The 14,413-nt window shown below is 39.0% G+C and overlaps 1 protein-coding gene across 1 annotated transcript in view; it reads left to right on the forward strand.

Moving 5' to 3' along the window:
* GPM6A (glycoprotein M6A) overlaps positions 1 to 10,743 on the forward strand; it is a 48,978-nt gene extending 38,235 nt beyond the window's left edge. Inside the window, exons 5-7 of the mRNA XM_049630098.1 lie at positions 3,131 to 3,207; positions 3,766 to 3,831; positions 8,613 to 10,743. Coding sequence (XP_049486055.1) covers positions 3,131 to 3,207; positions 3,766 to 3,831; positions 8,613 to 8,765 — 296 coding nt within the window. The 3' untranslated portion in view covers positions 8,766 to 10,743. The remainder of the gene's footprint in view (positions 1 to 3,130; positions 3,208 to 3,765; positions 3,832 to 8,612) is intronic.
* The last annotated feature ends 3,670 nt before the right edge of the window (positions 10,744 to 14,413 follow it).

The following is a 14,413-nucleotide window of genomic DNA, read 5'->3' on the forward strand; positions in this document are numbered from 1 at the left end:
AGAATTTACATCCTGAGAAGTGGTGCTTCTGCTGTCCAGGAACCTCTAAGAGGCTTTCATTACTTCAATGATCAAAGTAACAGGAACTGTGCACACACATGAGGCATGATTTTCTCTGAAAGTTTTCCCTATTTCAGACATAACCAATTCTTAGAAAGCCAGAAGCATACTGCTTCTATTTACACAGCTTTAAAGACATTAAAAAAAAAATAGGGGCGCCTGGGTGGCTCAGTCAGTTAGGTAGCTGACTCAGTTTCAGCTCACTTCATGATCTCACATTTTGTGAGTTCGAGCCCCGCATCGGGCTCTGCACTCACGCCACGGAGCCTGCATGGGATTCTCTGTCTCCCTTTCTCTGCCCCTCCCCCCTGCCTCTCTCTCTCAAAAATAAATAAATGTTAAAAAAATATTTAAAAAAAAACAGAAGAACCTCAGGGCTGCAACTCTGACGTCTCAAATTCTTACCGTTATCTCTCCTTGCAGTGTGTATCTTGCTGCTTCTCTTGTACAGCCCTAACTTGTTAACTTGTTTGTAAGAAACTGGAAATGTCATTGTGTACATACTTTAGTTAAGGACTTTTGTGCATCTGGTGGATAAAATATGTGTAAATGTATTCAGTATTTAGAAAAATTAGTAAATCTGAATAATATACTTAATTGGGGGTTAGGCCAATTTGGCCGTTCATCGACAGATCCGTGTGAATCAAAATAATCAAGTTTTCAGATTTGCACCGCAGCACATCTCAGATACACTTGCTCATTTTCATCGCTTCGTATTACACCAATGTGCATTTGCAAACTATACTTAATTTGTAATGTGTATATTTGTGATATGTGGTAGTTACATCACAAAATTATGGACTATATGTTTTTTATATCAACATATATAGCGTCAGGAGTACTGGAGACTGAGTGGAAGGGTTGCGTTATATAATATTTTAAAGGTGACGGAGGAAGGCTTCACTGAATAGCTGTTATTGGAAAGATATTAGAGTCATGGGAATATTCTTCGTGGAGGGAAGATTCAGGCAAAGTTACTAAGACGTCTGGGCGCCATGCCTGGTGTCTTCAACACACAGCAGAGAGGCCAGTGTGGCTGAAGTAGAACGAGAAAGCAGGAAGAACAGACGGAGATGGGTCTGGGGGAGTCGTGGCACTCCACGATGAACACATTGCAGGATGTCAAGTTTTAGAGACTTTTATTCTGAGGGAAGTAGTGAATATGGGAGGGTTTTGGCAGAAGATCCCCCTTTACAGTGTAGAAGCATCGCTTTGGCCACCGTCGGGAGAACGGACTGTCGCAGGAGTGGAAGCAGGGAAGCCAGGTGACAGTCTTGCAGGAGCCCTGAGGGCCTGGCTGTTTTTTCAAGACGGGGACTGCAGAGCGCCCTGATGGGTGGGCGTGTGGGTTTGAGAGAAAAAGAGGCTTCAGGGAGGGACACACTTGTTGCCGGGACCCCGAAGAAGACTGACTTGCTGTCACATGAGCCCAGAAGCCTACAAGAAGAGCTCACCTGGGAGTGAGGCAGGCGAGGGAGGTCAGAGTTCACTTTCGAGGATGCTGCTTTTTAGAGACTCCTTAGGAATCTAAATAGAGCTGTCAGGTAAGAAATTGGTAAATGAGGCTTGACTTCAGGAGAGAGGTATGGGGCTGGCTGTCTGGATTTAGGAGCTGCTGGTAATACTTAGGAAGCTTTGACACTCAGTGAGATCAGCATGGGACAACGACGACCGAGGTGTGCGCACTGGGCGCTCCCGGGAACCAGGTCCTAGAGAGAGGGGGCCCGTGAGAATGGAAAGACGGAAGCAGGAGTCCGTAGGTTTGGGGAACCTAATGAAGCGAGCCTGAAGGAGAGGGAGCCATCAGCTGCCCCCCAGTGCTGCTGACTGGCCAGGAAGAGGAGAACGGAGTATTCATCTTTGGTTCTAATTATGTGTAGGTCATTGCTGAGAGTTGAGGCAAAATCTGCCAGGAGAGGGTTTAAGTAGAAAGGAAGAGAAGAGAATTGCGAGCAGTGAGCGTAGTCAGTGCTTTCTAGGAGTTTTGCTGCAAAGGTGGACCAAGACCCAGGTGAGGAAATGCGTGCACAGCCTAGGTATCCCACCCGGATGAAGTCTGGGAAGATCGGCACAGAGAAGGACGCCTTCCAGGACGCTTCCTCAACGGTGATGAGTCTTAGGGAGTTCTGACTTCCCCTCCCCTATAGTGCCATGTGGGCAGAAAGGAAAGGTCACAGAGAATGGACTGCATTCAACGGACTAGCTCAAAGCCAGAATACGTGAATGTATACACATATTAAATTAAATAAAGAGCAGGCAGTGCTAAAACTTAGGTATGAGTTTGCTCAGAACTTGAGGGGTTTTTCTCCTTTATATGTATATATGTTTCACGCTTCAGTAGGTCTCAGTACAAAATCAGAGACCCGTTTTAGGATCATCTCGATCTCTCTTCTGTAAAATGAAATGTGTCACGCTGTATCAACCATGTGCTTCCTAAAAATGCAAGACTCCTGCAAGCACTCCTAGATTCTGATTAAACAGTCCTGTGGTGCCATTCAGAAATACATATTTTTGATAATTTCCCAAGTGATTCTCATGCAGTGGATCCATAAACCAACTGGAGCAAGGGTGAATAGGAGTGAAATTATAGTATTTTTTTTATTTTTCCTCCTAATAGCACTGTTTTCAATATTAGCAGAGAAAAATTAATCCTTTGGGCAATATGCTTTTATAGACTTGCCAGAAGCATTGTACCAGCAGAATAAATTTAGATCCAGACTTCAGCACAGTCTGGGACATAGTTATCAACATAATTGTGATGCCTACACCATTACATTAATGGACCAAACCAATCAACTAGCCGCAATTGAATCTGTAGATCCGGTGGCAAGGTCCAATTGAATTCAGACTGAAAATGTTTTACGTCGCTTGCAGGCGAAATAGTTTTGATCTTCCATTCATAATTCTGTGTATAATTATTATCCAGCAATAAAAGCTGAGGAAGAATGTTTCCATTATACTATAGCACAAAATGGAACTTGCCTAGATTTTATCAGCATAAGATTCCTTTTCTCTCTCTGGGCTCTTGAAAACATTTATAAACTAAGCTATGATTTTCTCCATGTTGTAGGGATTGTAACAATTGGAGAGGAAAAGAAAATTTGCACCGTCTCTGAGAATTTCCTGAGGATGTGCGAATCCACTGAGGTAAATGTTTCTAAGCTGGTTATATCGTCCAAATTTTACCTTCCTTTGAAAAATATATAATTTGAAAAATATATCATTAAATCTATATCAAATTGTCCCCTTTTTCTCTCAGAGGCAATTTTACTCACAGTGATGCTATGCAGGGGGACTGCAGAATGAATATGAATGAGGTGCTGTGTCCATTTCAGTACACATTATAACAAATATATTTTTTCTAGAAAGTACCATTTTAATGAAAGTTCAACGTTTTTGCTGTTATATTTAAAAAGATTGAACGTAGCCTTATGTTGTTACAAGATCACGGAAAACCATCATTATTAATCAGGACCTCATCTTTGTAATAAAATTATATTGAAATGATGCAGTTGCCAAGATTTAAATAATTTGCAGGAGAAAAGATACTGGGATAATGTTTTTTGGATTGAGTAAGCGAGTTATCCTAAGTACACTCTTGTTAAAGATGGGCAAAGTTCTTATTCGTCAGACAGCAGCAGTCCTGACCTCTCTTCTGCTTGTAATCCTGGCACGTGTTTTGATTCTCTGCGGTTTCCTTTGCAGCTGAACATGACCTTCCACCTGTTCATTGTGGCACTGGCTGGGGCTGGGGCAGCTGTTATTGCGATGGTAAGACCCCAGGGCTCTGAGGCTTGGTTTTTCAATTTGTATGAGAAAGCTATTTACTTGTAGAGATGAAATTTTGTCTCCCATCCTGAAGCCCACACGAATCCTATTTATTTTAATATCAGTAAAACAAAAGGGGGGGGAGGGGGAAACAATGGGCCCATAAATAAGTGAAAAACAAGGCTTCACCTGAAAAAGTATTGTCGTTACTATTGGGATAGTATTTGGCCAGCAGTTTAAGGATCCAAACACTCAATAATATTGGCAACATTAACAAAAATAAATAAATTCATTAGCGTTGCAGATATTAGGTTACTGTTTAACATAGAAAATCCTCTCTGTGGGGTGCCTGCGTGGCTCAGTCAGTTAAGTGTCCGACTTCGGCTCTGGTCACGGATCTCCCAGTTGGTGGGTTTGAGCCCCACGTGGGGCTCTGTGCTGACAGCTCGGAGCCTACAGCCTGCTTCAGATTCTGTGTCTCCCTCTCTCTCTTCCCCTCCCCTGCTCACGCTCTGTCTCTCTGTCTCTCTCTCTCTGTGTCTCTCAAAAATAAATACATGTAAAAAAAAAAAAAAAGGAAAGAAAATCCTGTGTGTATCATAGAGGTATTTATCAGTGTGAATTCTAAGTCCCCTAATCAATTGCTTGACTTACATTATCCTTTTCTCCTCCTTATTTAAGAACATGAAAAAGCCACATTGAGTCACTTATGAAAAAAGAATTAACTTATTCTTCTTAACACAGACCTCAGTAGTTTTACTGTCATTTCTTTCACATCTAATTTTGTCCAGAAATATTAAGCACAAGTTTTTAAAGTGAGGCTCATGCAGAGTTGGTAGGTCCGCCGTGTTCCAGATGCCCACACCTCCTACCTCACTGTGGCGGCCGGTTTGCTCACTGGACTAGTAGACACCAACAGCGGGCAGATACCTGGAGCCTCGGTAATAGTTTTGCAGCCAAGCCCTTCAGTCCTTATTTCTGCATCCTTGTATACAAAATCATAGTCCAAAAATAAAGTAGTATAGAACTCCAGAAGGTTCCCAGTAACCTCACAAATATAGCCAATGCGATATGCAAAAAATGAATTAGTTTGGTGCCAACATACGTTCTCATGTGTTGGCAAAAGGAACCCTTTTTAAAAAATGAGTGTTTTGAGGTGCCTGGGTGGCTCAGTTGGTTAAGCATCCAACTTTGCCTCGGGTCATGATCCTCACAGTTCGTGAGTTCGAGCCCCGTGTCGGCTCTGTGCTGACAGCTCAGGGCCTGGAGCCTGCTTCGGATTCTGTGTCCCCCTCTCTCTCTGCCTCTCCCTCACTCACACTCTGTCTCTCTCTCTCAAAAATAAATAAACGTTGAAAAAAAATTTTTTAGGGGTGCCTGGGTGGCTCAGTCGATTGAGTGTCCAACTTCGGCTGAGGTCATGATCTCACGGTGTGTGGGTTCGAGCCCCGCGTCAGGCTCTGTACTGACAGCTCGGAGCCTGGAGCCTGCTTTGGATTCTGGGTCTTCTTCTCTCTCTGCCCCTCCCCCACTTGTGCTCTGTCTCTCTCTGTCTCTCAGAAACAAATAAGTGTAAAAATAATAAAATATTTTTTAAATGAGAGTGTTTTATCTCTTGTCAAAGAATAAAACTAGGGATGGGGCACCTGGGTGGCTCAGTCGGTTGAGCATCCAACTTGGGCTCAGTTCATGATCTCGTGGTTTGTGAGATCAAGCCCCACATCGGGTTTACTGCTGTCAGACTGTCAGTGCAGAGCCAGCGTCGGATCCTCTGTCCCCCTCTCTTTGCCCGTTCGCTGCTTTCACTTTCCCAAAAATAAATATTTTTTAAGAAAGAATAAAACAAAGAATAATCAGTGCTAAGGAGCTAATGAGCCATTTCCAGACTAGTTATTTTTAATGACTTTATGAACACTTATGTATTGAGATCTGATTCTGCTTTGCTAAAAATTATTTTTAAAAATAACAAAAAGTGACTGTCAGTGCTAAAGTGAGTTTTCAGACATTTTAATTTAATATCATACTAATTGTTCAACATTTTAGTTTGAGTATATCAACCTGTACATAGGAATTTTATTTCAGAATATGAGGTGCTTAATAAGATCATGTTGGCTAATTAATTGGAGGGATCAGAATGAAACAGTTAGCAAAGGCTTTATATTCTCAGCCTAAAATCAGTGCTTAAATATGCCCTGGGGAAGCATTACATGTTCTGGGCAGTGACATTCCAAACACTCATGGTCCCAGGCGGCACCCAGCCTGGTCGTGGGATAAGAGGAAACATCTGTTCGTACACACATTCCTGTGTGACGGATGATTATTAGGGACTTGTGCACATTCGAGTATGCAGTCATGTATTAGAGGTCTACCAAAGCACTTTTGGAAAGGAGGTATGTAATAGGGCATTTGTTCGCATTTGCTACCTATGTGTGTGAAAAATTCTGTGCAAAAATGCGTGCCTTTTAGTAATACGTAGGTGAAAAGTACCTGTCTAAATGAAGTGTTATTTAAATTTCCCTAAAAATGCTTACTCTGAAATGAATCTATTATCAAAAACATCTCATGATTATAGATATTTAGATATTATGTATTTCTTAAGGAATCTGTGCTTCGCAGGAATTTAGGCATTAAGTTGTATATAAACTTTATATCAAGCTGCAAGTATTTAGGATATTATGTTTTAATTACTAAGCATCCTTTTGGATACCTAAATATATGCCAAGCATAAGTTCCTTAAGAAATACATAACACCTAACTATTGATTGACATCAGTACATATTTCCAATTTATTAGCTCTGATAATAGTTTAGGTTTTAGGAGACAGGAATCCTATAACAATAATTACTGCTTCTGTTCCTGGTACTAACACTATTACCAATAATACTGTTATTAGCTAATATTTCTTTAAACTCACTCTGTTGAAAGCACCGTCAAATGCTTAAATCCACGAATACATTCAGCAGTCATAATATAGCAAAGGTCATTAACTTCATCCCGAATTCTTGCAACGCTCAAAGTATTCCACTGTCATTATTTCCACTTTAGAGATGAGAAAATGGAGATAAATTCTTCTCTACCAAAATACTTAAAACATCATCCAGGATTTAAGGCAAAGATCATGAGGATTTGTACGAAAACTAACACGTGATCACTCCATTATTTTTCAGAGAGGTTAGAAAGTTAGGTAGATATTAGCAGATGTGGTTCACGTGGCCTTGCACCAGGGTCCAGGGACCGCTGCTCACCTCCCGAGGGACAGTATCAAGCCTGGCAGTGTGTGTTCTCCTAAGGTGAGAGGGAATGTCTAAAGACCTACTGAAAAGTGTCACTTTCTGAACCTGAATGACTCAAGCTCTTTTGAGTATTTCACTCATACATATTTGATAATAGTTTAGGGGCCATATTTTCTCAGACTTCAAAAGGAAATTTTTCGTACATCTAAAAATATACTTATTCATGTGAAACATATATTAAGTACTTGCTTCTTGCTAAACACTCTGCACAGCCCTTGGTATTTTCACAGCAACAACAGCAGAGTGCCACATCAATTTGGTTATGTATAGAAACTGTTCAGTCTGCATGTATGTAGTGATGGAGCTTTTCACTATGAAAGTGACACAGAGTAAAAAGATAGAACCCACTGCTCTTTCTTGCATGTGGCTTACAATTTCCACTAAACAAAATGCAAACTTTCAGAGGAAATAGAACATTCTGGAACTTCTTATTGGTGTGCATCTTTTCCCATATTGCCGTGTCAAAACTCATTTTTTTTTTCTATTGCCTATTGACTACCTTAACCTACTGCAATAGTGCCCATTTAGAACTGACTTTGTATTTTTTATGTCTGCACTTTGCTAAAACCAACCTACCTGCTGTCTTTCGGCGTACTCCTGGCTAATCAAAACTTTAGTGTTCCATTTTACTAAATTATGGGTAAAATATTGCCTACCCTTTAAAATTTAGATCAAGTAAAGCATGAGCAACTCAGTTTCTCTTTCACATTCATCCATTGAAATCCATCATTTGGAAAACTGCCTTCCCTCCCCTGTGGCCCAAGAGTGAGGGAAAGAAGGAAAAACAAACAGGTAATCTCCTAGCTGAGTCCATTCAGGTCAAATCAGGACCTTCATTACTTGAGTAACTTCATTACTCGAGACAGATCAGGAGTTTCTTTTAGAACATGGCGCTCTGTTGTGAATGAAAGCATACAACATCCATAGGACCCAATGCTTGCTCTCTTGTAGTGTACAGGCTAAGGGAAACTACAAAATTCAGCATATGGAAAGTTAACTTGATAATTCAATCCACAGGTTTATCTTGGGGGTTCCATGGTCCCTTTTGCTGTTGCATAGCGGGCAATAATATATCCTCCCATTAATTCAAAGTTGTCTAGACTCAAACTGTGTAAGTGACTCTTTTCTGTTATGGATTGGAAAACGTAGGTACACGAACATGAAACATATAATCTTTCGGTTTGGGTAAATGAGGACAGAATGGACAGGAAATATCACAGAAAGATTAAGAATCAACCTTGGATACTCCAGAATTGAAAAAAGAAAAAGAGATACTGAAAGAAAGGGAGGTGAGAAAATATGGTCATACAGTTGGAGACACGAGCAGGGATAATATAATTATTAATTCTGTCACCACAGAAATTTTGCTTCTGTTTTATGAGCAAACGTATTCTATATAAGTCTGTAACTTGAATATTTCTTCCCTGGTAGCAAGGTGCGTTGAAGACACTGAACAGCCTTCCAGTATAAATTATTTCTGTCTTTGATTAGGTCCACTACCTTATGGTTCTGTCTGCCAACTGGGCTTACGTGAAAGATGCCTGCCGGATGCAGAAATATGAGGACATCAAGTCCAAGGAGGAGCAAGAGCTTCATGACATCCACTCTACTCGCTCCAAAGAGCGACTCAACGCATACACATAAATAAGCCCTTCCAGTCCTTTCTGCCATTCAGATGCATTGGTGTTTAACTAAGGGCCATCCAACCATCCAACCTTTTGAAAAATAAAATACAAAAGTGCTTCTCATCAATGATATGTAGGGTGACTTATGAATCACCTGAACACAATCCTTTGTTGTTGAGCACCTGGTTTCCTAATTTGTTAAATTGGTGTGATCAGATCTCTTCTACAAGCTCCTATCCAGCCTTTTCCTTTTTTCAGTTTCTCAAACTCACTTAATAATTGCGTAAGATTGAAGATACTAACATTGTCACATGCAGAGATGTCTTTGATTTTTAACCACTCCCCATGTGTTAATACATAACACCTTTTGCATTATTTCTTATGTTTTGAGAAAAATAGCTTTTTATACTTTTTAGTTTTGATTTCGGTAACTAGTTTAACTACAGGTAACCTTCAAAGGGACCACTGTACATTATGAACACTAGACAGAGATGGTACCATGATGACTCTTCTTGTAATATGGAAATCCTGTCTGGAGGTCCGGGACCACGTCACTACAGGCCCTGGTTCATGTTCTCATCAATCTAAGGTGCAATTTCTAAATTTGTAAGAGTAGGATTAAAAAAAAAAAAAAGTGCTTCTTATCTTTGTTAACATTGTATTTTTTTCTTGATGTACTTAAAAGGTATTTCTCTCTGACTACTCATGTTTCTGTTGTGAGCACGTAGAAACAGTGATGCTAATGCATGGCTAGCTGCCTTTTTAAGATTGTGACACCAGACTTACCTTTTCAAGTTTAGTATAGAGACAATTTTAATGGAAATGACTACTGTGAACTATTGAAGAATGACCTCTTTGTGATTTAAGCTGTGGCTGGATTGGAACTTTTAATATGCTAATGTGGAACATTAATTACCTTTATGAAGGTGGTATATTAAAAATAAGCACACTAACCCCTCGGAAGTTGTTTTACCTACTTTCAAATGTTTTAACGGATTGCACCTCTGTAAACTATCCCTCTGATGTATATGATATATTTGAAAAGGCTTCCATTAATATAATAGTTTTGCTTGCAGCCTTCCGATCTATGTTGGTTTACCTGTAGTGTTTTTTAAAGTGTGGTCAGCGGCCACTATAGAATGTATCCCTCCCGAGTGTAGTGATATATCTGTGTTTTTATTTGAAGTCATTTTAACCAAATGTTCATTCATAATCATTTATAAGAAGTACCTATATCAAATGAATAAAAAAAAAAAAAGCAATCAGTATTACTGGACCAAAATTGGTGTTTGTTTTAACCTTGACTCTTCTTTTGATTATTTCTAATGCTACAAGAATGCTGTAAAGTGTCTTTTACAATGATGTAGCCCTGACAAGACATTTTTGTCAGTGTATAAAAATTAGGTAGTATTGTGCACTGATTTGACCATTGTGAAATCTTTTCTCAGTGTAAGTGCATTTCTAATAAAATTTATGAGTGAAACAATCTTTGTACAATGACCACTCATGCATCATCCGTAATTTTACAAGTTCTTGTAGTAGGTAGAGGGGTATTATTAGGGTTATCTGTGGCATGATTATGCATTCTGTAGTATAATTTAATTAATTTGGGGTTTTGCTTCTTTTCTTTTTTTTACACGTAGATTATCTTACTGGTTCAACATTTTTTCTGATATAGGCAGTATTACAGATATTCAGCAAAAGTATTAATGGGCTTCTTTAAAATTCTATATTATAGTGTTTCAGTTCTGTGTCTTAACAGTTTGTGATGATTTTTACAACTGTCTTTTAAACTTATGTAATGATGTTGATGCTTTTGGCTTTTTTTTTCCCTGGTATTAGAGTTTGTATTTTCACAAAGAGTGCTTTGTAGCAGGCATTACAATTAATCTGTTTTGTACATAAATGTGCCAACAGCTCGATGGTGGCGTTTTTGAAATGTAGAACGAAGTGCTTGCAAAATGTAATAAATACACTTGTGTACTTTGTGTACTTATTATTAGTTTCTGCAGTGTGGTTTTTTGTGTGTGTTTTTCTTTGTTTTGTTTATTCCTCTCTCCTCTGTGTGTACCCTCTTTTCAGATGCAATGGACACTGTCGTTGTAGGATGCTTATGACCTCAGTTGAGCTGACCTAACCCTGAACTGAAAATTCTTTGCGTGACATAGAGCATAGAAAAGCCAGAGGGTTGGGGAGAGGGCAAAGGTGGAAAGATTTCGGAGGCCATTTGGTTTAGCAAATGATAACGATGCCCAACTTCCGCTATTTCCTTGCCTAATTTCTATTGTTTTGTGTTTTCTTTAGACCTTCATAAACTAATAGAGACACAAAAAAGGCTAATTCAATTCAGAAAGAAAAATGATTTCTTGGTTCGCTTCAAACTATCAAGGTGAGAGCAATTAAATGGAAAAAATATATATATTTTCTAGGCTTTTTGTTTGTTTTGGTTGTAACTTCTTCTGGCCAAACTAGAAGTGATGGCAAATTAAAAATAATAAGATAGTGATCAAATAAAAATCTTAATTTTCACAAGACCTAAGTAATTGTATTAGTCTTCAATTATTTATGTATTATTATGAATGGCGACTTGAAAATGTCATGCACTTACATTACAAGTATCTACGGTAATTATAAGCAGATCTGGACAAAATGTCTTACGTTTTAAATAGTCACTTTTAAGACAATAAGAAAATAATCGTGTATCTAAATCTTATTAGATGACAATTTTTATTCTTTTCAGGGTTTATGGAATTCTTAAAATAGCAAGAAGAAAATAAAGAATTATATGTTAAAGATTATCAGCATGAACAAAAATTCTATGCAATAATATTTTTATTTGTTTCAATGTTTGTTTTTGAGAGAGAGAAAGTACAAGCTGGGGAGGAAGAGAGAGAGAGAGAGAGATTGAGAGAGAGAGAGGCAGAGGATCCAAAGCAGGCTCCATGCTGTCAGCACAGAGTCCGAGGTAGGGTTTGAACTCAAGACCCTTGAGATCGTGATCGGAGCCCAAGTCCGATGCTTAACCTACTGAGCCACCCAGGTGCCCCACATAATAATGGTTTTCAAAGAAACTGATCATTGTGAGATAATTATATGTTTTGAAAACTTAGAAGTCCATTTCTGTTTGTGAAAATACACATTTATCCTTAATTTCCCTTTGGGCATTTTTTATCTCCTAGCTTTATTGGACTATAATTGACAAATCAGCCCTTTGGAATTTATAAAGCTAATGTGAAGACCAAGGAAATTACTCACTTTGAGAAGAAAATGTGTGTCGGCCAGCTTTGGCTTGGGTGAAATCCGTTTACTTCTTGACGTTAAAACTTAGAAATGGCAGATTCTGATTTATTCACCCAAAGGTCAAGTAAAGTTGTCTTGGGTTTTAGTTTTGCCTTTTAGATGAAACAGAAAGGTATCATCTTAAAGTATGCTCCATCCAAGTAACTCAGTAGTTTACGTGTGCTTAACGTGATGAAACTTGATTGAGAAACACTCTTACGTTCTGTGAGCTTTTCAGACAGCAGATCATTTGAAGCCTGTGGAGGCAATCCTACAATGTACTGGCTCAAATATGACCTTCTTCCTACTGACTTAAGTAAAACCCCCGCACCTTGAGTGTTTTCTCACAGAAGCAAGTTTTACCTGTTTGATCATTTTAGATTCTTTTGCTCTTTTCCACAAAATTCCAGCATAGCTGAATATTGGAAAGAACTTAGAAAATGCAATACGTTGAATTGTTAAATTCATTATTAAATGAATTAATGAAATAAAATATTAAATGAAATAATACCGAAATGAAATAAAATTTACCTAGACCACTGTATTTTTTTAAGTTCATTGATTTATTGAGAGAGACAGAGAGAGAGAGAGAGAGAGACAGAGAGAGAGAATCCCACGCAGGCTGCACACTGTCAGCACAGAGCCTGACACAGAGCTCGATCTCACAAACCATGAGATCATGACCTGAGCCAAAATCAACAGTGAGATGCTTAACCGACTAAGGCACCCAGGTGCCCCTAGACCACTGTATTTCTAACCCGTGGAACCCCCTACAGAAGGAAACATCAAACAAAATGAAACAAGTAGACGATGGGAGGATACAAAATAGGAAAGAGAAGAGATGCAAAAAATTCTGCTATTATACTTGGACTAAGAGGGAGAAAGAAAAGAGCAGAGTTGTTGGAAGATATATATTTCCTGGGGGTGGGGGAGTGGAATTTTTGGAAAGTAAAAAATACAAAAACCTAAGATCAGTCCAAGTAACAGCCTACAAAATTAAAAATATGTATATGAAAAGTATTTGCGGCCATAGCTATTATTTTCTTCGGCACTGTGTGCCCTCCACTCGATGCACTTGAGCAAACACCCTCACCCTTCTGGCCTTGTAGAATGGAACACATCTTCCCCAACAGCTGAGGTCCAGGCTCTAGAGGAGCTGATCCCACGAAGTTGCCCAATTTTGCTGCTCTGATTAGAAAACAGGAACACTGTTTGGCTTAAAAAAAAAAAAAAAAAGTGTTGCAATCTATTTGCCTTTTTGTTGTTTCAACAATTATTTTTGTCTCTTGGGGGCTGCCCTGATGGGGACGGTGGTATCCCAGGACAGCTCCAACTCTGTGAGTCAACCCCTCTGAAATGTGGACCTTGTAGGTAAGCCCCAGACTTCTTGTATTGATTTTTTCAGCATGCCTAGAAAGTCTGATACTTTTTTCTCAGAAGGATTTGCACAAGTGTCACAAATAAACCCCCACGTTGACATTCATTTGTTAGTTGACATGGCAGAGAAGGCTCAGTTACAGGATCCGATAGAAATCTAGTGATAAAATAAAAAAATTCATGACCTATTTCTGTGCTATCTATCAATGAGTGTTTAGAATTGGCAAGTTTCTTGAGTTTTTTTTAGATCTTTTTTCAGTTTTTTACCACTGACATTGATGAATCTCTATACAAAATGTGTTAATCGCTTTGAAATCTCACATAAGCAGGCATACAGTATAATCTCTTCGATCAAACTGAAAGACACAATGCCAACCTACCCCTCCAATAGAAAGGAGAGGATTCTCAGGAACAAGAAATGGATTTTGAGGAAGTATGACATCATTTAGAGGAAAGATTTAATAATCCAGCAGAATTACTTTCACACAACTGAAAGAGCTGCCTCTCTCTGAACTTGCCATAGTCCTCCAGCCTCCAGGTTATAAGCTACATTCGCTTTTCTCTCTGTACACGATATTCACAATGATTACTGTATTCCTCGTCTTTCTTGGTGCTTCATTTGTGCAAACCGTGGGGTCAGGTCTTCAAGAGAAAAAGCAATGTCCTGCGTGAGAACTGAATGCTATCAGGCTAGTAGTCTTCCTGAATGACGCCTTTCTGGTCTTAAAATAATTACACTTTTCAAAAAGCCCCCTTGGTCATACCTAGTCCCTACTACACCTGGTAGATTAGAGACAGCAATGTAACAAATGCGAATGATGTAAAAGCCACATTGTAAACACACAGGTATGGTCTTTATAAAGTCAGCACAATTAATTTTAGAATTTTTTTCCCCTGACTTCTTAATTTTCACTCCCTAATATCCAAGATCATCAGGTACCTTCTACATTTCCATGAGTAGGATATCTATTGAGTCATATAATAAGTATAAACTTAATGCTTGAAGTAACA

The sequence above is a fragment of the Panthera uncia genome, chromosome B1 (assembly GCF_023721935.1).
Source record: "Panthera uncia isolate 11264 chromosome B1, Puncia_PCG_1.0, whole genome shotgun sequence".
Classification (NCBI taxonomy): domain Eukaryota; kingdom Metazoa; phylum Chordata; class Mammalia; order Carnivora; family Felidae; genus Panthera; species Panthera uncia.